At 43.7% G+C, this 22,966-nt stretch overlaps 1 protein-coding gene across 9 annotated transcripts in view; it reads left to right on the top strand.

The window, feature by feature from the left end:
* IQSEC1 (IQ motif and Sec7 domain ArfGEF 1) overlaps nucleotides 1-22,966 on the top strand; it is a 707,630-nt gene that overhangs the window by 595,472 nt on the left and 89,192 nt on the right. Inside the window, exon 1 of one of the 9 annotated variants that reach the window (XM_014596839.3) lies at nucleotides 8,111-8,195. The exons of the other annotated variants lie outside the window; for them this stretch is intronic. Coding sequence (XP_014452325.1) covers nucleotides 8,131-8,195 — 65 coding nt within the window. The 5' untranslated portion in view covers nucleotides 8,111-8,130. Of the gene's footprint in view, nucleotides 1-8,110; nucleotides 8,196-22,966 lie in introns of those variants that run through there. 9 annotated transcript variants of the gene reach the window in all.

Consider the following 22,966-nt stretch of genomic DNA (forward strand, 5'->3'; position numbering starts at 1 on the left):
CTCCAGATTGCCTGAAGAAGCAGATAGGGTTGGGGGGCAAGTGAGTGAGTGTGTATACTCATACGTGTGTGAGTAAATGTGTGTCAGTGTGTGTGTGGTGTGGAGCAGAACTTCTGTCAGGATTGGAGGGGAGGCAGGAGGCTGCACTGAGAGGGGTTCTGTGCATGTTAGTGTCCAGCCTGGCCCCAAGTGATCCTGCCCTGCACTCCTGCCTTCCCTACCCCTGATCTGCAGCAGATCCAGGCAGGACAAGTAACCCCAGCTCCCAATGCAGCTCCCAGGAGATGCCCATGTTCAGCCTGCCCATGAACGTCGTGTGCCCCTGGAGGCTGGGGGTGCATAGCAAGCTCCCGCAGGTGGCAGCAGCACTGTCAGTGGTCAGAGCACAGCGGTGGCAAGCCAAGAGCTCCTGCAGGCGGCCGTGGTGCTGGTGGCAGTGGGGTGGAGGAGTGTGGGGAGTGCCGACTGCCAGTCGGTGACCACCCACAGATGGTGGGGCAGACGCTGCCAGTGGTGTCAGTGGTGATTGGGGGGGGCAGCATCGACCTCCTGCAGGCGATGCCAGCAGTGTTGGTGACACCTTTTCACAGGGGGTACACCGCCACGCTCAGGGGGTGCACATGCACCCGTGTGCACTCCCTACGCATTGCCAATGAGCCTGCCTCCACTGGTACTCAGCAGACAGGCTCCCCTGTCTGGATCCTGGGCATCCCCAACCTGGCTTGGATTCCTCATTAATCCCACAAACTCCCTTGTGGACTCCAGGCTTACCCCTTCCCTCCCTCCCTTGCTTAGCTTTAAACTGCCCCTCAGGGATTCCCCAGAGCCCAAAATCATTGGCAACTCCTAGATAGCAGAGCCTGGGAGAGGCAGAGATACCCTCTGCTGCCCAGAGAGCCCTGTTCACTGCTGTCTTCAGCTGTGAAGTTGCAGATAAGCAATTAGGGCATTGGATTTGCAGTAGGGAGCAGTTGCTTCCAGGTCCAAGCCCCATACACAGAGAGACCCTCCCCCAGAGTAGGAACATGAGGCCAGAGCTTGCTGCTGCTTGCCTGGCTACCCTGCTCCCAGCTGCCTTCCCTTTGGGAGCCCCAGGGGTTTGATCCAGGGCTAAGGGCAGTCTCATGTAGAGTTTAGAGCAGCAGTTCCCAAACTGTGAGTTGTGACCCCAAGTGGGGTTGCAACATCAGCAGATGGGGTTGTGGGGGTGGGGGCTGTGGGTTGGGAGTGAGGGGCCATGCTGAGAAAATGGGGCCATAAATGGGGTCATGCTGAGAAATAGGTTGGGAGGCACTGGTTTAGAGTCTGGGTTTGTATGGGATGATTTGGATAGGGCTGAACCTGCCTCAGGCAGGAGGTTGGACTCAATTACCTCTGGAGGTCCCCTCCAGCCCTGCTTCTCTGTGATTCCTGTCAGAGCAAGGGAGGGGAGTGGGGGAGGGGGAAGCCTGCCCATTTGGCTGTGCTTACTGGCAGCCCAGGGAGCCAGTGGGGCACACTGGGAGGCATGTAAGAGCACACCTGACCTGCTGGACTCAGCCAACACGGGCAGCCTCCCTGCCCTCCCGAAGGGCAAACGTGTGTTCTGTTCCCTCCCAAACTAACCTAGGGTGCTTAGAATAAAGCACAGAACTTTTGCTTCCGTCTCAGGCTTTTTTAATGTCTATATCTAGCCATGATATTACAAATATTTTGGGACTAGTCTGTCCAAGAGGAAGCCTTTCTCTTCAAGTAATAATACTACATATGATTTTGATCAGTAAAAGACCACGTGTGCTGTTTAAATAGAAATGGGTGCCTGACAGGATGATTGCCCATTAGTCACCAACTCTGTAATGGTGGAAATCGGGGCTTAGCTCATATAGTTCTGTGATATAGTTGAGGAAGTAGGTCACCTGATGACCCATGTGTGAAGTTATGCCCCCACTTTGACGTGATCCATCTCAACCCCCATCTTTCCTAAGACGGCGAGTACAGAAAAGTGCTGTGAGCAATGCCGTGGGCAGAAGCCCTTTAAGAGACCCTGAGAGGGCAGAGGTCAGTGAGTATGAGGCATGTGTCTAAGGCATGAGGGTGTGACTGGAGCAGTTTTGAGGGAAGGAAAGAAACAGAGAGGTTGTGTGCGTCTGTGAGAGACTGGGGGACTGAGAATAAACTGGATTGAAGTGGCTGATTGAATGCCTAGAGAGTGCAAAAGGGTGAGAGAACAGAACTCAGGAGCGACTGGGTCCAGAGAGTGAAGTACAGGACGCCTGCAGCCTGAGGGACACCCGGCCAGGGAACAGATTGCCCCGAAACTCTCGTGACCTCAACATATCTTCAGCTTGGAACAGGCAGCAGTTGCCTTCCTGAGTTTGCCCTTCAGGTGTGCTGCAGTACTTTTGCAACAGCTCCCCTGTTTCTTTGTAAGTATACCCTCTAACCAAAAGCAGGGTGGTGTGGGAAACTTTCCTATTGCCTCCAAAGAAGAGATCTGTGAAAGAAGATCCCTGGACCAGTCGAATAAAGCTCTCCTCTCTTATTAATACTGTTTCCCCTCAGACCTTTATGGGATTTTAGGATTGTTTAGAATTTTTATGTGGTCATTGTTGTTGTTTATTGCTTGTTTGGTGTTGTTTCATTAAGTGTTTAATTATTCCACTCGTTATTAATAATTAGAGTGTTTTAAGTGTTTGGTGTGCACTTCATAAGCTAGTTGTTTGTCTGAGGTCAATTCTTAGTTATTTATTTAATATATGCAGTAATTAGATATTCTTTGGGCAAAGAACCACCCCATCTTTTGGAGGGTTAATCGACAGAGAGCCGCTGTTTGGGTGGGCTTGAATAATTAGAGATTAAATTGATACTTAACCCCCAACAACTCTACAACTGGTCCTTCAAATACTTGATTTATTAACCCTGCAGATATGTTGTATAACCTATCTCTTATGAATACCTGGGAAAGAAATCTTAGTAAAAACACAGCTGAAGCATGATATGTAGTTGTTATATAATAGGATCATGATTATTATAAAGGGTAAAATGTATTATGAGTGGAAGAGGACATTATCGCTTAGTTTTAATGTCTGTCTTTTTGAAGATGTGTACACTTACTAAAAAATGTATACTTGAAATAATGCAATTAATGAATGAACTTCCTGCAAAGCTGAGAGATGTGGTTTCTTTTATTTATGGGTTACAGCACACTTGCTTTGATTCAGATGTGTTTTTATATATTTAGTTTATTATACTATAAATTTGTTTCCTGGCACTTTGTAAGAATCTTGTACTACAAAGATATCTGCTGAAGTTAGGTGTACAAAGTGGGGCTGGATAAATGGAATTGTTCACATTCTTTATATGCTGTAGAAAGGTTGTTGCATGTTCTTCAATTGGTTGTTGCATGAAAGGTTGCTGCATGTTTTTCAGTGCTTCATTGACTGATCAGCATCAGATGGAGAAATTGGATTGTGAGCTTCCACTTCTGAGGCTAGCGCCTAGATGCTTTCCAGCTCTGAGAACATTTTTAATGGCCCATTATTATTACTGTTTTCTGTAATGGAAATACTTGGCCTCGTAACTGAACCACAGTTTAAGGGGTTTCATACCAGTTTGGTTCCATTGTAAAAATATGCTTGTAGGCTGAAAAGTTTTGATATTCTTGTAGAAAAAGGGTATAGTTATTTTGAAATAGAGGGCCCAGGACTATTTTTAATTACAAGTGACTGATGTGGAGAGCGTGAATGGAATATAGACTAGTCAGTGCAGGGACCTGGAGTGAGTTGCCATCAGGAGTCTATTCCCAGCTCTGCAAGTGATTGCTGGTGTTACTTGGAAGACTTAATTAATCTCCTTCTGATTCAATTTATTAATCTGTGAAACTGGGATAATATTTATTATTTCCATCACCAGCATTAGCTTTATCAAAATATCCAGTGGGTTTTGAGGTGATGGGGGAGTATGGTTTTCTTCCTTTTCCTAACCACAAATGCTGAAACCTGTGGAGGGGCTTCTACACGGCATGGTGTGAGGCTATTGAGTAACGTTACAGAATATATGCTCCTTCCTGGCCTGGATTCAGTAGAGGAAAAAGGAGAATGTATCCCTAAAACATTATTTGTGTTCATTAGTAGCTTAAACTAGAACTTTCTATTAGTAAATCAGGAACTGACGGGGATCTGTGGTGTTGCATTCCTTCTTACGTATTCACAATATGCAGATCATCACTCTACCAGGAATGCATCCTCCTTCCTTTCCCTCATTACCTTTTTTTATAATAAAAAGAAAATTTGAAGAGTTGTGCGAAATGAAATAATTGCATATTAGTAGGAGATGCATTATATATAGAAAATAATCAATGTTTGAATCAGTGTTCCTGTAATTATATATTGCAGTAATGTTCAGAACCAAAAAAGGGAACTTAGACTTAATTTTGAATGGCCACAAGATCACTCATAATTCCCTAGTCACATTATCTGGAATAAGTGTCTGGAAAGTAAGTGGAATTTTTGTGTCACCAGTCCTTTGTACTATGACTGTCACTATTTTATGTTGTAAGAAAGCAGCTGATTTTTTTTCTCTGTTCTTATTCTAGTGCATTCAAAATATTTTTAGCCTTGCTATTTCGTATCATTCTGTACAGGGACCATTTCATGGAAGTTTATATGTAGCTGGTTAGAAACTCCAAAACATCCAACCCCACCCTTTATCTTGATCCAAAGGAGCCTGTTCTCTTAGAAGCTGCATTTGTTTATGTGCTTTTTTAAAAGAGAGATTCATAGTTTCATAGTTGGTAGGGTTGGAAGGGACCTGAGCAGATCATCAAGCCCGACCCCCTGCCATGGCAGGGAAAAGTACTGGGGTCAAACGACCCCAGCAAGGTGTTCGTCTAACCTCCTCTTAAAGACCCCCAGGGTAGGAGCCAGCACCACTTCACTTGGAAGTTGGTTCCAGGTCCTAGCTGCCTTGACTGTGAAGTAGCGCCTCCTGATGTCTAGTCTGAATTTACCCTCTGCCAGCTTGTGACCATTATTTCTTGTCACTCCTGGTAGTGCTCAGGGGAACAGGGACTCCCCCAATGCCTGCTGGTCCCCTCTGACTAGTTTGTAAATTCAAAAGAGTTTAAAAGATAATTGAAGGTGCCTTAAAACCTAAAAAGGTAGGCCTGGATAATTGAAGCATATCAGCCTTGTTGAAGTGTCACTATTTGAATGAAGGAGGTGTCAAGAAAACAGAAAATGTATAAATATCTTATCATAAATCCCACTGCAAAATATTTCACTCCAAGGAGTCAGTGGAGTGACACTGGTGGAAAACCACTGTAAGAGGAGAAGACCCAGTGGGAATTTGGGATTCCTGCAGTTTGCTACACAGCCTGGGTTTTAGTATGATAGAATCATGGAAAATGAGGGTTGGAAGGGACGTCAGGAACGCATCTAGTCCAGTGTTTCTCAACCAGTGGGTTGCCACCCAAAAGTGGGTTGCAAGAAAAACTTGCAAAAGTGTGGGTTTCACTTTGCAGGCTGGCAGTGTTCCAGCCTGCAAGTGGCTGCTTGGGACGACTGGAGGCAGTGGGCACACATGTATCTGTGCGTGCAGATGCACGTGGCCAACATACAATGAAGCCAGGTTGTGGAAGCAGCCCCAGATGCTGGATGCGGGTAAGTGTATGGGGAGCAGGGCATGGAAGTCTAGGGGACTATCTTGAGTGCTGGGGGGAGGGGTCATGAGTAGGTGCCTGGTTCTTGAGCAGGGGAAGGAGATGGGGGAGGTTCTTTGTAGTGGGGAGCTGCTTGCCTGTGCCATTGGTCCTGGACTGGTGCCCATACTTGCAGGGACCCGCCCTTGCTGCTTGTGGGGTGGGGTGGGGGCAGCACTTGCTGCTTGTGCTCTGGCCCAAGTGGGACGGGGTGGCTGGGGGCCCCCTCCGGCAGGGCTGGGGGCTGTGGCTTGGGTTGAAGGGCATCAGAAGGTAAGGGGGGAGGGGGCAGAGGACTGTGGGTCAGGCACTGGCAGGACCAGGGGGATGTGGGTTGGGACAAGCCATCTATCTTAGCAAACGGGTCCCGGTACAAAAAAGGTTGGGAACCGCTGATTCTAGTCCAACCCTCTGCTCAAAGCAGGACCATTCACAACTAAATCATCTCATCCATGGCTTTGTCTAGATGGGTCTTAAAAACCTCCAAGGATGGAGATTCCACCACCTCTCTGAGTAACCTGTTCTGGTGCTTGTGCGGGCTGGGCCCCGATCCCGCCCTCGTCGCCATGTGCGGCGGTGATTCCGATCCCATTCTGGCCGCCATGGGCTAGCCGGGGGCAAACCGGGGTCGAACCGGACCCGTCTTTGGTGCACACGGGCTGTGGCCAGCAGCCCGGGCACGCGGGGTGGGAGAGAACCGCAGGGTGGTTTAGCGCACGCGAGTTAGAATTAGTTACGGAGGCGTAATGGTTGATTGAAAAGATTGTTTACTTACACCCAAAGACGGTATTGGTGTTGGCTGGACAGGTTTCCAGGCACAGCTTCTGCTTGAACCCTGGACTCTGACAAATCGATTGCTCCCACGGAGTTTGCTAGGCTCCGTGGGTCCAGTTAAGTTGGGTTCGAAAATTTCCCCGGAGTTACTTAGGCTCCGCGGGTCTGATAAGTTTTCCCCGGAGTTTGCTAGGCTCCGTGGGTCCGAAGTTACAGGAAAGGGATACGTCTAGGATTGCGCTCAGCGACGGGGAGAGGCGAGAAGCGAAAGCTCCGTAGGCTCGGTTCTATTGCCTCTGTTGCCTTCTTAGGGGAGGCGCGTTGGGTCCACAGCGCTTGGAGATCTTCACACAGAATCTCTCTCGTCCTCCCTCTTCCGGCTTGGGTGGAAACTACCCAAGCCTTTTGTACGGCTAGCAAGCCAATCGCTAGCCGCCACGTGTGCCTATATTAGGAATGGGCCAATAACGTGGCGCGGATCCTAATACAAATGGCGGGAACTTCTTTACAACGTGCATCACTACGATGCAAGAAAGAGATGCACCCTGCAAAGAAGCTGTAATCTGGCGGGAAATCCCCCGTTGCACCAGAGTTCTGTCTTGCAGCAGAGAACTCTACCCTGCAAAGAAAGCAACAAATTGGCGGGAAATAATTTAGCGGTGCTGAAGCGCGCACACAAACAAAAAATCACAACTTTGGGTTGTGACAGTGCTTAACTACCCTCCTAGTGAGAGTTTTTCCTAGTATCCAATCTAAACTTCCCTTGCTACAACTTGACCCCATTGCTCCTTGTTCTGTCCTCTGCCGCCACTGAGAACAGTCCAGCTCCATCTCCTTTTGAACCAGCGTTCAGGTAGTTGAAGGCTGCTATTAAATCCCCTCTTGTCTTCTCTTCTCCAGACTAAAGCAGCCAGCCAGCTCCCTCAGCCTCTCCTCATTAGACGCTGAGGGAGCTCACTTACATTTCCATTGCCCTCCGCTGGACTCCCTCTGGTCCAGGTCCCTGTGGTTTGGGTCTCATGCGAGCCTCTTTTTTAGGATTCATTTAAGCTAAAAGCCTATTGTCATTTGACCCAGCTGGAGCTTTGAGGCTCAGGGGAGGGAGCGCCCAGCTTCTCATAATGTTGCTGCTGTAATGACATTTGGAAACGTTTCCGCGCGGGGCGGTGCGGGCGGCGGCGCGCCGGGGCTGGGGGTGACCGAGGCTCCGGGCAGCTCGGAGCTGAGCGCGAGCCTGGGGCGGGGGCAGCCGCGAGCGCCGCGGGAGAGCATGGGGCGGCCTTTCCCGGCCTCCACACAACTATGAATAGAGCTTGCAGAGCCTCTGCTCCTCCATCCCGGGAGGCTGGAGACAGGGAGGAGGCACCGAGCAGGCTGCTGCCGCCGCTTCCTCCTCCTCCCCCTCCTCCCCCTGTCACTGCTGCGTGCTCGGGGCTCGCCCAGCTCCGGCTCCGGGTCCGGCTCCAGCTCTTCCTGTGGCGGCGGCTGCCTCTTCCCCTGCCCTCTCCGCAAGCCGGGCTGCTTCGTCGTCCGCACGCGCCGGGCGCTGCGGGCCCGGGAGGCGCGGAGCTCCCCGCCGGCGGGGTGGTGCCCCCAGCCCCTGCGCGGGCCTGGGCGAGCTCGGGGCAGGCTATGCTAGCGGCGCGGACGGCCCCGTCGTCCGCCACTTCGCCCGGGCCATGTGGTGCCTGCACTGCAACTCGGAGAGGACTCAGTCCCTGCTGGAGCTGGAGCTTGACAGCGGGTAAGAGATGGGGCGCTGCCCCGGGCTCGGGGCAGAGGCGGGCTCCGGAGCATCCCTGCCCGGGGCTGCGCTCCCCGAGCCGCCTCGTCCCGCGCCTCGCGGGCTTTTGTCTCGGTAACTCCCCGCCTCTTTCCAAGGAGCTTTCCCTGCGGCAAACAAAAGGCGTGTTCTGCTGCCGTTGCCGCCGGGCGCGGCCGTGCCGGTGTCTGTGGATGTTACCAGAGGCCCCCTCCCTTGTAAAGACAAACTTCCGACCTCGAGCACTTGCTGGAGCCTGCCGGGCGGGGAGGCTTGCCCTGCTCCAGCGCACGCGTGTACAGTAGTCACCTCTGCTCGCAGCCAGAGCCGGGGCAGGTCGCGGCTGAGCCCTTCTCAAGTTTGAACCGACTGCCTGCGCCTGACGCTCGCTACCAACTGTAGCTTTGTTCGTAGCCGCCCCAGCATTGCTTGGATCCTTCCTCGGGGCTTGGACTTGGTTCTGGGAGAAGAAAAAATAAACCCCTATAATTGCAATGCTGTCTGTCTTTTCACAGACGCACGCCCAAATGAATAGCACAGCCCTTAAATGTGGGATTCAAAGTTGTTGGCTTTCAAATGCAGTGTTGTTTGCTAGTGACCAAATGAGGCATAAAACCACCAGAAGCCCCTTGTAAGGGGTGCTGAAAGCAGGATGCCATTTGCCCCAGGTATGTGCCAGTGTTACAGCAGTTTTACACACATGCGTACACATGCTTTCTCACTCACATGTACACCCCGCCCACCCCGCGTGTGTGTTTTATTCAGTTTACTGTATGTTCCAAGAAGGCATGTGACTTGTATCAAGTGAACCACGAGCTCTACTTAAAAGCCATTTTTATGTACTGTTCTCTGTGTTTGTGTCAAGAAATCCTCCAGGGAAACCAACCCAAGTTAATGTTATTATTGTCAATACATTTAATGTAAATGTGCCGAAGTCAATTATATTTCCTAGAAAAAATTGTGATCCATGACTTGCACCCTTAGGAAAAAAAAATCAGTTGCTGTTCCAAGGCTTTGATATTACATACACTGTCAAGCAACTAATTTAGGAGAAACAATACTGCCAAAATTTGTCATTTTAATATATACATAGAAATCTTTGCCTTATTGATAACCATATCATGTTTAACAGTTTAAACATTAATTGAGGTTGCCACTCGTGGAGTGCAGATATCTGTAGTGTTAACCACTGACTATAATTATACTCAGTTGTACAAACTACTATACCAAGCAGTCATTTTGCTCTTAGGCATGGTTGAGATAGACAAGACAATAGGTGCTTTCTCATATGTAAAAGGCACCATTCAAAATACATCCACTGTAAAAGTTATAATCAAAATGCTTTTTAAATTAATTCAAAATAGTGATTGATGTTTTAAAAGCTTGTTTATGCCAAAACGTGCAATATATGAAAATGGCACATTAAAAATACAAGAGGGGCTATGTGGAGATGTTTTCAGTAAAAGAGAAATGGCTTCCTGAGTGAGGGGGAAGGGTTTTAAATATAAATTTCTATAGTACTTAAGCACAAATGTTATGAACCTGAAGTCTGTTGTCCCTCCTCAGAAATTAATTTGAGTTGAGTTGGAAGGATTCTTACATGACCATTTGAAAAAATGTTCACGTTGCTTTGACAATTCATGGACTTTATGGATGGAAATGTGGCACTTTGCCACAGTTGTACACACTTAGTAATAAATGGCATTACAATTACATAATGCATAATGTGTTGCATTAATGGTAGACTGCCTACGTTTTGCCACTGGGTCATTGTTGCAGTCCTGTTGTCCATGTTCACATTGTCATGCTCTTCCTTTCAGGAAAGCTTGATCACTGCCTGATATAAGTAGTAGCGCAAAGCAGTTACTTTACAACAGACATATTTAATTGTATATACCTATGCTTATAGGGTAATACTGCTTGTAACAACATATTGTATATTGCTCATTAGAAAAAATGGGTGTTTGCCTTTTCACGTCCCTTTTATACCAGGCCTGTTTTTGTGGCTGCTGTTTCCCTTTCTAATCCTTGAAATTGCTGATGTTCATGATACTGTCATACAGTCGCCAGCAGTTTTCATTCTCTTTATTAAATAGGTGGCTTATTCAATCCTGAAATTGTGCATGTGAAGTAGGTTACAGTCCATTTTTTTTATCATCTTTGTGTCATTGTTTATAAGGTTAATTCATTTTATTTTTCACCAGATACCCAAAGTCTGAATTCTAGTAAGGCAATAATACTAACTGATGAAATGCTGAGGTTGAATTTAACTGCAGCAATTACTTTCTGTTTTCTGAGCCTGTCTTAGAATGCTGATTTAGTTAATAAATAAAACTAAGAGCTGGGCAATTCTATGAAATCATCTGCACATTTCAGGTGGGGAACCTGAAAAGATAAGTGCAGTTCTGGCCCAAGAACTACAAGTATCCAGCAATCTCTTGTTTTCTCTGTTAGCAAATGTAGCTGTGTAGATTTGAAATTGTTGGTTAATGAGTTGCGCTGGGTAGGCTTCTCCATCATCTGATCAGTCCTTCTTTGCTGAAAAATATTCACATTCAGTTAAACTTGGCAGTTTGTTCTGCAACCTGCTTTGCAAATTCCAAGGGTGCGGGACAGCTGCACCCTACTTGATTTCTTAAGCCTCTATGACAGATGCAGCTTCTACAAAGTGAAAACTTTACTTGAAAAGAAATTAAATCCTATCCATTGTAGGTTCAGAAGAAAACAAGTGCCTATAACCTCAAAGGTATTTAAACGCCTAAGATTCAACTTTCTTAGACAGGCTGAAACAACAGCTTAAAAACGTGGGCTCCTTCATTCATCTTGGTGGTGTCAGTTCTGAAGTATAAAGATGACGCTTCAAAGATCAGATTTTCAAATGAGAGAGACTGCACGGTTTGTAGCTAATTTTTTCTCATAATTATTGTGGCTGGGCTTGCAGATTCTCTAAATATATGTGACCAGGAGACAAAATATAGAAATAGTTCTGATTCTAAAAGTAGACCTAGAAGTAGCCACTCAGACTTGCACAGAGTGCCAAGAATAACTAGAAGCTTAGACCAACATTTTATTGGCCTCAGATTTAAATTGCCTCAGATACCCCAGCTGAAGGTAACTTGGACATGACAAAGTGCTTACTCCCTGAAGTTCTCATTGTCTTCATTTAAAGCTATTGGTGTTCAGCACCTCTGAAACCGAGGCTCAAGATGTCTTAAACTGAGCATCTGGGAACAGAAGTGCTAATTGTCAGAGGACACTTGAAAAATAGGGCCTCATTTATGACATTTCTGTTCTACCTCTGTAAAGCTTCAGTTGTCATCAAGGGCAATGCGTGGCCATAGCCATATAGTTTTAGCTCATTGATTGTTAATTAAAAATGTAATTTAGCCCTTGCCTTAGGGCTGTTGGTGATGGTCCTAAAGCTATACTTTCAAGCCTGTGCCAGGTCTGCACAGAACCACTTTAATACTGCTGGAAGTCCCAGTTTCCTTGCTTCATTAACTCACATCTCCCAGTTTTCCCTAATTGCCCTTGCCTTTCCAAACCACCCCCTCTATATGTTCCTTACTGGTTCAGAGGAATAGGTTCCCACCTTACTTGTCACGTGCACCACTCTTCCCAATGCACGCAGGAGAGCAAGGGAACTCACCTTGAGGAAAATAATATTCTCGCTGAGAAGTGTTACTCAGAATGTGAGTGCCCAGAATATTTTCCAGCAAAGGAAGACTGATCTGATTATGGAGATGCCTACCCAGCTCAACTCATTAGCCAACTATTTCAAATCTACACAGCCACATTTGGCTAGAAGTCTCTGCCTTCTAGAAAAAGAATTCAAATCCACATTTGGCTGGAAAACTCTGCTTGTCTAGAAAAAGAATTCATCCCCACTTATAAGAAAACTTTGCCCAGAATAATGAATTTCCTGCACAATAAAGACAGCCATTAGGGATAGTTTTCAGTCTTGCAACTTTGGTCCAACTCTGCTCCCATTCAGATCTATGGGAGTTTTACCATTGATTTCAGTTAGAACAAACATAAGCCTTAGTCAGTGATAAATGGTACCATTTTTTAAAGTTTCTATGTGCACATTTTTGTTACTATAATTCAACATCTAGATGGCTGTTGATCTCAAAAGCTGTAATTAAGATGTGGCCCCAATTGTCCTAGTTACTTTAAATGTATATATTCCCCTCCCCCCAAAAGCATAGTCTCCATATAATGGTAAAATCACAGACAAAGTAATCATACAAAAAAAAGGGGGGGGGGATTCAACTCTGTTATTATGATGACAAGCCTCTGTGTTTCAGTTTTCTTACCATATTAAAATGGATCATGGGCAAAGGGCCAAGTTGCATTCTCAGCGGAATACATGCTTTTGTGTTGCTTGAGGAGGTTGTATGATCTGTAGTGTCCCACATCTTTTTTTTTTTTTTTTTTTCAAAAAAAAATTCTGGGACTTTTTCAGGCTTTATCTTCCAAACATAAGAACCAGGGTGAAATTGGGATAAAAGGAAGAAAAGAAAAAAAATGATTTAAATTGGGGAAAATAATACATTTTGGGGACGGGTGGTGAGTGCGTGTGTGTGCACACATTCCCGGGTGGGAAAGTTTGCGGGAGGGAGGGGTGGGGGGCAACCCGCCAGCCCACAACCTAGCACTGACCCCAGCCCCACACCACCCAGGGGGCTTGGAGCGGAGGGACCAGGGCAGGGCCAGCCCCGGTTGCACCACTGGGCCGGAAGGGATGGAGCACCCGGGACCCCTGCACCCAGCCGGGGTGGAGCAGGGCGCAGGACAGAGCTGCAGATCATCCAGGGGGCATGGGGGGGGTGGCTCCTGCCACTGCACAGATCCCAGGAGGCATGGGGGGGCACATAAAAAATGCGTGTAAATCAGTAAAAACTGAATAACTTCAATTTAAAAAAATCAGGTAATTTGTCAGTGAAATTTGGTAAAAACCAAAAATGCGGAACACTAATGGTCTAAGAGCAGATTCTGGTCCAGAATTTGAACGTTCATTTTCAACATCCTGGATATGGTCATCTCATGTCAAAACTTATTTAAATAGAGATTTTTGTGTTTAATTTATACACTCTTGCTTACACTCTCAGGCTTTTAGTGACATTTATTAATAGAAAATATTTTAATAATGTACCTATAACATTATTTATGTCTTGCCAGATTATATAATAGTTTTGTGAAATGGACAGTTGTAATTAAGGTTTAGATGGAGACTACAAATGTGTTTTGCTATGATATGCTTTGATTTCACATGAAGGGACTTGCAGAAAGCAGGGATTCTCATCTATTTAGAATCCCTGCTTTCTGCAAGTCCATTCAGTACCATATGATGAAGTAGGTTGTTGTCTATGAAAGCTTATTACCTCTCTGAACTAGTTAGTAGCTAAGGTGCTATTCTACCCTGCTAAGCAGATCTTTACTTCTAGCTGTTTGACATGGTGGTGGTGCTGTAGGTGTGATGGTCCAGGCATATGAGAGAAGTAAGATTTGTGAAGTGAGGTAATGTTTTTATAGGACCAAGTTATATAGTTGGGGGAGGTAGGAGCCAAGTTTTCTGTCTGGAAAGATTTTGGGTTCAATTAGTTTGAATAAAAGCTGATAAAAAACAAATACCAAGCCACTGTTGTCATGCACTATACATTGTTACTTGGGCAATGCAGAGAATGTATTAAATAGTACTGTTCTGATGTGGCATCATTGTACAATAATTTTGCCTGTGTATATATGTCTGAGCAATAAAAAAAAATGTTGGCTTCCCCCCCGCCTTTCTGTCTAGGTACTTGGGTTTAATTTTCTTGGTATTCTTGTATTAGAATACAATTAATTTTCCATTAGTCCATATAATCTTTCAGGAGAAACAATATAGACAAGGCACTTATGTAATATGTTAGGAGAAGAAAAAAGAAAATAGAAACTGCAGACCTCCCCCTAACTTTTCTAGCTACAAACCTAGTACATTGTCTTTTCCTAGGTACCCTTTAAAGTAATGAAGTGCTAATACCAAGCACACAGGTCTAAAAACCCCCAACTGTGGGAAAGTTCAAATTTGGATCCAGAGCCAAATTTCACACTTGGGTCCCAGTTATGTAATTAGCCAACCCCCATCTAAACCCATCTGATGCTTAGGAATCTAAATACACACAGCTTGGGCTCATCTGTTGGTTTGTGTATACTTGACTTGGTGTAATACAGTGCTTCTCAACTGGGGTGCTGTAATACCCCTTAGGGGTGCTGCTGCCATGACCAAGGTGTAAATTCTCTGTGCACTGGGAAGGGCTGAGGTTGCATGCACTTTTTTGCCTCATTACTTACTCCCTCATAAGCCTTGAAGTATGCAAAAGGACAGACTTGTGTTGCAGCCTCTCCCAGTCTTCCCCACCCCCATGCTTCTCCCAGAAATAGAGGCTCATGGTTGAGTCTGACCTGCCCCACATGCCTCTGTTTCTGGGATACACTGTGCAGGGTCAGACCGGGAAGAATTGCAGCATGAACCACCTCTCCTGCCTGCTTTAGGCTTATCAGAGAACTATAATGAGGCAGGAAAGCACACACGTGCCACAGTCCTTTCTGCTTTGGCTGTGCAGTAGGTGTGCAGGACACTTGCACCTGTTAATGCCCAGTTGAGAATGGGTGAGGTAATTGGAGGCAGCACCAACAGTGGTTGTCAACTGGGGATCCTGCCAAATTCAAATATGTTGGGGAGGGGTGACCTGACTAAAAAGGTTGAGAACCGTTGTTCTAGCATCTACTTTAAAGCATAGCCTGAAGTCATAACGAATAGATCAGTGATCCTGCTGGTTCTCACCTGCTAAGCAGGGTCAGGTTCAGTGGAGACTTGCTAGGAGAACTCCAGGAGAAATGACTGCAGGAAGCATGGAAAATGGGTCAGTAGCACTTAAGACTTTCTCTGAGTTACTATGAAATCACTGACCCAACATCATATCTGAGGTTGTTGCCATGGTGAAGAGATGTAGAAATAAGATGCTTGGCAGAGTTTCTGATCAGATCCAGTAGATCTTTCTTTAAGATGTGTTCTGTTCTACTCTGGCTTTCAGGTGACATTGAATTACTTTTCTCTGTGCCTGAATTTCCTCCGCACTTTACTTTTGTTTCTTATGCTCTTGTGTAGTACTGCAGTGTACTATTATCTAGCTGCTGTATTCCACTGCATTGATCATAGATCTCTCACTTCTAACAGTTTTTCAGAAGGGCATCACAAGTCTTGAGCACTGGTTTTTATTTCTGTATTTCCCTTTCTTTTAAGGGTACCAGAATATTTACAAATTACTGTTATTTATATAGCCTTGCTACACTGAACTTCTTTACAGGAGACATTGCTCTTTACTGGATTGGTAAAGTTGCTAGTTTCATATTAATTGAAGACTGTGGTAAAACCAAATTTTTTGGACAAGTGCACTTGATTTTTTTAAAAAACATTTGGGGGAAAGGTTCTCTCTTCTAGCTGTTGAGGTCTCACTGTGGCCTCAGATTTTGTCTTTACTATTAGACTCTGGTAAGAAGATATTTGGCAATAGCAATCACAGTGAAATGTATTTCATCCTTTTCCACCATGCTGGTATATGTGATATAACAGGCTAGGCTGATCTTGACCAATATTTTCAGAAATAACCAGTGATAAGTCTTCATCTTACGTTTGGGTTCAGTTTTGGTCTTTCAGCTCTACATAAGTATTTCTGAGCATATCAAAAAGTGTGCCTTGGTATGATATTCTAAACATTACTTTTTTTGAGCTGATATATTTTTGTGACACCAGCTAATCTGGGCCAGATTCTCTGCTCTGCTAAATTAGTGCAAGAAGCATGCAACTGAGTGGAAACCATCCAGAGATTACTGCTGGAGAATTTGTCTTGTATAAAACAATATTTGTGAGTGTAAAAATGGCAAAGTGGCAAAAAGCTTCCTGTGCCAGCTGCCCTCAGTATATGGAGAGTACCTGAACACTCTGCAAAGTAGGCAGCATAGTGCAGTTTATGCTTAACCAGTCTCCTTTTTGTTGCAAGATCCATCAGTAGAGTTAAGGCAGGCCCCTACTGTATTCTAACTTTAGTTGAGGCTGTGTGGCCAGGATTGTGGCTCTCAATGGCTGTCACTCTTCACTGTCTGACATAACTTGAACATGCTGGAGAAGCAGGATCTTCACATTTTAATCCAGACATTAGAATTTAACTACAGCAGGTGAGTGAGGATGCTTAGAAAGCTCTTGGCAGAGAGCACGCTGTATTGCTTCCTACCCCAGAACACATTTCTCTTGGCTGTAGTTGCTTATTCTACCTTTTAATGTGACCAGTGAGAGGCAAGGCTAGGAGGAAAGTCTCGGTCTCCATCGCAATGAGGCCTGCATTTAGTGTGCTCCAATAGAGATTAGACTAGTAAAATGGTGATTAGAATTCTGATGGATATACAAATCCAGTTTAGAAGAAACAAGCTGGAAAAAGGGAGGTGAGGCAGGAGAGGCTGAGACTGATGATAAAGCTGTTGCCAGTTCCTGCACTGACCTGAACCCCTATGGCTAGGGACAGAAATTACACATAAACTGGTGTAAGTGATCATAAAGCAGTTCAAATCTATAACACAACAGAAGTTCAGTGAACATAAACTACTTTCAAAGTGTCCGAAACTGGTTTAAGGTAAACCTGGATGGATGTAGTATCAGACTTACCTGATTTAGGTTAAATCAGTTTATTGAACTTCTGTCCCAGATCCCCTCTAGATTCAAGTTAAATAACAGACCCCTGGTATCCCAGAATACTTTGCACCTCCCCTGAAAACCCCCTCTCCACCTTGCAGGGTAGGCAGGCTAGACTTGCCCCAAGCTGTCTGCTCCAGCCAAGCAGGTAGGCATACTCTAGTATCCCCCAGCTTCTGACCTGAACCACTGCAGGCATGTGGCTGGCTTTCCTGAATCAAAAGTGAATGTCTGTTCACTTGCTTATCAGTTCATTCTATGCAGTTTAGACTAACCTGCGAATATTGAATCCATTCAGCCTCAGGCTTTTTGACTGTCTGTAATTAGCCTATGTGGTCTGCTGATATCTTGTTCCAGGAGGTAAGTCTATGCACAGCAGTAAGACTGTGTAGATATAGCTTGTCGGAGCCTTCAGGTGCCGCCTTTGTTTGGTTAACGTTTTGTATGGTTTATGAATGCATTGCCCTAAAGACAGGCAGTGTTTGATATCTTCTCTTTTTTTCTACCAGATTCCCCAAATTAAAGACTCCTTCACCCTTTCTAAATTGTTTTGCTAAATATTCTGCATAAAGCACTTCTGTAAAAAGCCAGGGTATGTTGCAAAGGATAAATATTCGCTTTTATGAGGATGTCTGTGATTAAAGGCCATTCAGCCTTGACTTCATTCCAGTGAATTACAGCATAAAGATCTCTTTCAGAACATGTACCGCACTCTGGGCCAATTCCTCAGCTCACTGTAGTCAGTGGCAAACCTCCCATTGACTTCACTGGAAGTAAGAGCAGACTCTGTATAATAGCTGGAATATGTCTATTATCCTGTTTCTTTACTCTATCTTATCCAATCTCTGATGTATTACTGTGTGCACTAATACATCCTGAAATTATATTTTTGATGGAAAGGATTCGGCAATATTTTACAAGCTTAAGCAGGGTTAAGGAGTTGCACTGGCATACATATGTAACTTTAACAGAAAATAAGTGGGGTTAAACTTACTTCTCTGTGCTGACACTTGCAGTTTATCTTACTTTTGAAGCTGGCTTTCTACTTTTCCTAAGTCTCTGACTGTGTATCATCACATTTATTGATTAGCTTTGTGGAAAATAAACAGTCCCTTTCCTTCTGATTTAAATTCAGACCTTTTCTTGGATCCAAGCAGCGGGAGTGAAGCATTCAGAGGTTCTGGCTAATTCTATAACCTTCTGTATTCATCAGTCGGATTGGCCTGGAGTTATGCCTGCATTGGTAGTTAACTTAGGGTTGTGAGGAGAAAACGAAACTAAATCCTTTCTGTTGTTTAAAATTGTTCGTGTCATTGATCACTCCCTAGAACATTTTCTTACTACCCAAGTGAAAATATGAGTTTTTAAAAATCGGGTTGTGAGGTGTTATGGGACTTTATGCAATATAAAACAGAACAGCAGTTGTTTTTGTTGTCCTTGTTGCATGAGGCCCTCTGTATGATCTTCAGTTCCTGATTAGTTCCTTAACTTCCTCCTGCCCACAAACACTGAGGTACTTGAAGGGGAAGGCTGGCCTGCTCAAAAATTGTTCCCAGCTGTGTATACTGTACCTTATTAGTAGTCATTTCAACTAGCAAAGGAGAAAACCCCTGAAACTGGTCAAGTGGCAGAATTCATCAAGGGTATTTGATTGAGGATTGCCTGTGTGGAACCTCAGTGCATGAAGTATTTTTCAGACTTGGTGAATGACATTTTGTTAAGTGTGTTTAAATTAACTTTTGTCTGTTTAAAATATAATAAATATAGAGGCTAGGGGAGGAAAAAAAGAATATTGTCTGTCAGGACCTGAAAGGAAGCAAGAAGCTAATGCTTAATTTCCCACAGAACCTAAATGCCAATAAACTGAATTTTCTGGGCAACAATGTCATTCAATGTCACCTCTCTCTCTCTGATTGGGTTGACACAACAGCTGAAGCCACAACAGAGGTGGAAAGAAAGGATGGCTGGTATGAGCACAAGGATTTTTGTACTGTAGCAGATGCTGCTTCAGCTGTGCACACAGATCAGTTCTTCTCCAGCTGCAGAAACTAAATCTATCCTTTTAAACTTAGAGTTTTGTAAAATGCAACATATCATGATAGCACGGTATTTATACATTTTCTGTAGCTACCTTAACTCCAAAGAAGCTTCCTGAGGCCAGATTGTGCATCTAAGTAGAAATCTTCATTTGTAAATAAATAAATAAATATAGTGTGTTATGCCTAATTCTACCTTTATTACTTGCATGGAAAAGCTTCACAGACTTTGGTGGAATTCCTTAATGAAGGTTCTACATATCCTGAATAGGCAAAACACAATCAGGGCCTATAATAATATAACTAATAGATCAAAAGGATTCAAAGGCTTAAGTTAAAAATATATATATTGCTAGCACATAATTGTTGGAAATCACTAGTCAGGAAAATGGCTTGTTCTGTAAAATGATATAATATTTGGATTTACTTTTGTATGAGGTCTACTTATCCTCTTGATGCACATGCAGCTCTAATATAATAAAGGGCTTAGTCTGTCTGTCTGTGTCTGTCTGTCCGTAATGCTTTTAGCCAGCTGCGCCTGCGCCACCGCTTTTGGCTGTGTGCGGCCTGGCTATGTGGGCCCAAGTTTGAGCTGCTGCCAGGAAAGTTTGTGGCAGCAGCAAACATGCCCTGCCAAGCAGTGGGGCTTCTCTCATGCCTCCCTGCCTGAGGGAGTGAAGAAATGTGTCCTATTGCCTTGAGTCCAAATTTTGCTCATAAGAGCGAAATGTTTCTCTGCATTCAACATATTAACATTTAGGTACAGTGTCTTGTTTCACTGCCCTGGAATATCCATGTTGTGACCTGCCATAGACCTTATTGGCAAACTTTCCCCTAAAACATCATTCACCATAAGGTTTCCGTTATTTTTCATTTCTGAGAAACACACAACTTTGTCCTCAAATTTTTCCTGTAGTAATATTTGTTTATTAAAATGAACTATTCAATTACACTGCTTTTCTGTGGTCTTGAAGACTGTGTATTTGGTAGAAACAGGTTAATCTATGAAAGAGCCTAATAACTATAATAAAAAAAACAACTATGGCCGCTATTTTTCCCCTGATCGAAACCTTTGTCGGTGCCCAGAAAGGATATTGTTAGGATGTTAAACTTTGTGGCTTCACAAATGTAAAGGTAGACTAGCAAAGCGGTTGGTTAATACTATTGCTGCTTTTGAAGTTGAAAAATAAATCGGTATAACCCATTTTTAATGCAACTTCCTGTGTCATTTACTAGCAGACTATGAAACAGAAATGGGATTGAGAACTAGATTCTGATCTAGTAAATGGTACTAATAACATATTTCAGCTCAGACATTCTCTCTCCATTTGGCAATATTGTAATATGCAAAGAAGTAGGTATTAAAGTAGTTGCCAACATGAAATGCTAACACACAGAGGTTTGCATTATAATGTTTCTTTTAAAATTGATCATATAAAATAATTTGAGATTTATCCAACGCAGGCATCACAGCACTAATTAAATAGACCTCCTCTTTCTCAGTAGAAAGCACCACATGTATGGAAATGGCAGCCAGCTTTGAAGATGTGGGGAGCACGCTTGTGTCAAGTTAATACTTATGTTCAGATTAAGTTATACAAACTGTGACACTTTTGGTTAACTTTCAACCTCCTGTGAGTGTGTGCTCACTTGCTTAAGCATTTGGTATAGTTGTGGCTTGTGATTTCTGATTCAAATAATGAGTGAGTGCTAATTTTCTTAGAAGTTAATTCCTGCATGGAATGTCTAAACTTTGACCTCAGTGTTTTTTGCCACTTCGGCGCTACTTAGTTCAACTGATGGCTACTGTATTCATGTTCCTTTTCTGAAGTGCCTGAAAGAATCTGAATCCATTTTGAGCTAGCATCTGCAACTCATAGGAGTTACAGAGGGAGTTGATGTAATGTTTGGAAAGACCCAGAGCATGAAGAGAGGAATTTGATTCGATACTGATAGGTAGATATGCTTTCCTTCCTTGGTAATATTTATTTTTTAGAATTAGGACAAAAATCTTGCTGTGGATTGTTCTTGTGAAGCTGTATTCTCATCCAAAAGCTTCATTGTTCTGTTTGCATTGGCAAATTCCTCAAGTGTCTAGATACTCCAGATCTAGATACTTGGGTAAAGCTTTACAGCTAGTAGCATAGTTGTGAAGGAACAATGAAAGTAAGTTTGTAAAAAAGTTTTTTCCTTCTGCATGGCTTTTAAAATGGTATGTTTGTGCACATTTTTCCTAGAGAGGGGTGATTAACATCAATTTGGGGAGGGAATAGGAAAGATGAGGGCCAAAGGAGGGGCAATTTGAATAAATAATTTTATGGAAGTGATCTGCCCTCAGTGGAAATAGTTTGAAGTGTGCAGGGACATAGCAGGGTGATAGTTTGTCATCTCTAAGTATTTATAGAATCACAGTGCACTTAATAGTTAGTGGACTGAAGGCAATTTATCTACTGGCCAGAGCAAGAATCATGAATTCTGTCTCTAGCTCTGGCACTAACTTGCTTTATAACCTTGATGAAGTCACATAACTTTACTTATCAGAGATTTATACTTTGAGATCTTTGTAAGAAATGCACATGCGAGAGTAATGGATTATTGTTACTGCAGTGCAGAATACAGGGAAACCTGTAGCATTAGGTTAATGGTCTGAATTCAGTCCAAGTAGTGATTAAAATCATAATACGATGGCTGAACAGTGAAATATCTGAAAGGAGTATAGTCTCCATCCAGTTTTCAGTGGGTTACAATCCAAACGAAAAAAAAACCCCAAAACAAAATGGTTCAGATTGGAGATTTTTAGTAGAGAGAATAAGAACAGAATAGTCATGGGTGATGAACTACTACTCTTGTTTCTAGAAATGGTCCTTCCAAACCAGAATTGAGGCTTAGAGAAGTTCCTTGCATCCCCACTGCTCTTGCTATACTGTTCTGACTCTAGGGATTGTAACCAAGCAGCAAAATCATATAGTACAAAAGGTGTTTCTAAAGCAGCACCTGTATTCTCCTTCTGAGCTATGCTTCAGCAATTAGATTTTTTTACTAACAGAAACTGTCTTGTATATTCTTTTGCACTGAATCCTGGGAAAAATAAAATCTGTCTACAGCAACTTCAGCCTGCTATATAATCTTAATGCAGTTCTTACTGGTTTATTCATGAGGAAGCTTCAGCTACTTCAGTTTGGCATGGGGATTGAACATTGAGGATCCTGAATTAATTCTCAGCTCTGGAAAGATGTAGGATGCATATGCATCCAGCAGCTGAAGGAAAAATAGAGGCATTGCTAACTGGTTGTCTTTTCTATCAGGTCACCAGTCAGCAGACACAACAGAAAGATTGTAATTCCTCACAGAATATTTTCTCAAACTAGAATTAGTGATCATTTCCTTACAAAAGTTTTTATGTAGTGTAAATTGGCTAATGGTCTGATCACATCTAATTCATGTAATTGGTTTACGATCACAGCAGAAAAGGGCATCATTTTAAAAAAAAAAAAAGAATGCACACATAAATATATATATATTTTTTTTTTGGTAATTCAGATTGTGCAGACTGCTTGGAGTCTTGACTGCCATTTCTGGCAAGTGATATTTAATCACAGCCATGCTTTAGAAATTGTCTGCTTCCTATGGAGCAGAAGGAGAGTACTGTCATGGACAAGTTGACTGATGGTTTTACTATTTTATGTCAACTGGGCAGGTAATAAATTGGCTGTTTTTCACTCTCTAGTCATAATACTTTTTGTTCATGCCTTTTACAGCATGGAAATGAAGGAATTTACTGTACATTCTTAGAATTCTTGTTTTCTCCTTCCCAGTTACAAACCACTGTGGCAAAATATCTAAGGCCAGAAATCGTACAAGTGAATGGGCCAGACATGCTCTGAAGAGGAAGCTCAAGCTGTTGTATGCCCATATTTTTTTCTATTCTAAACAAATCTTTTCAACATGAATATAAATAAATGCTAGAAACACTGATGCATATTGCACCA

This window comes from Alligator mississippiensis, chromosome 12 (assembly GCF_030867095.1).
Source record: "Alligator mississippiensis isolate rAllMis1 chromosome 12, rAllMis1, whole genome shotgun sequence".
Classification (NCBI taxonomy): domain Eukaryota; kingdom Metazoa; phylum Chordata; order Crocodylia; family Alligatoridae; genus Alligator; species Alligator mississippiensis.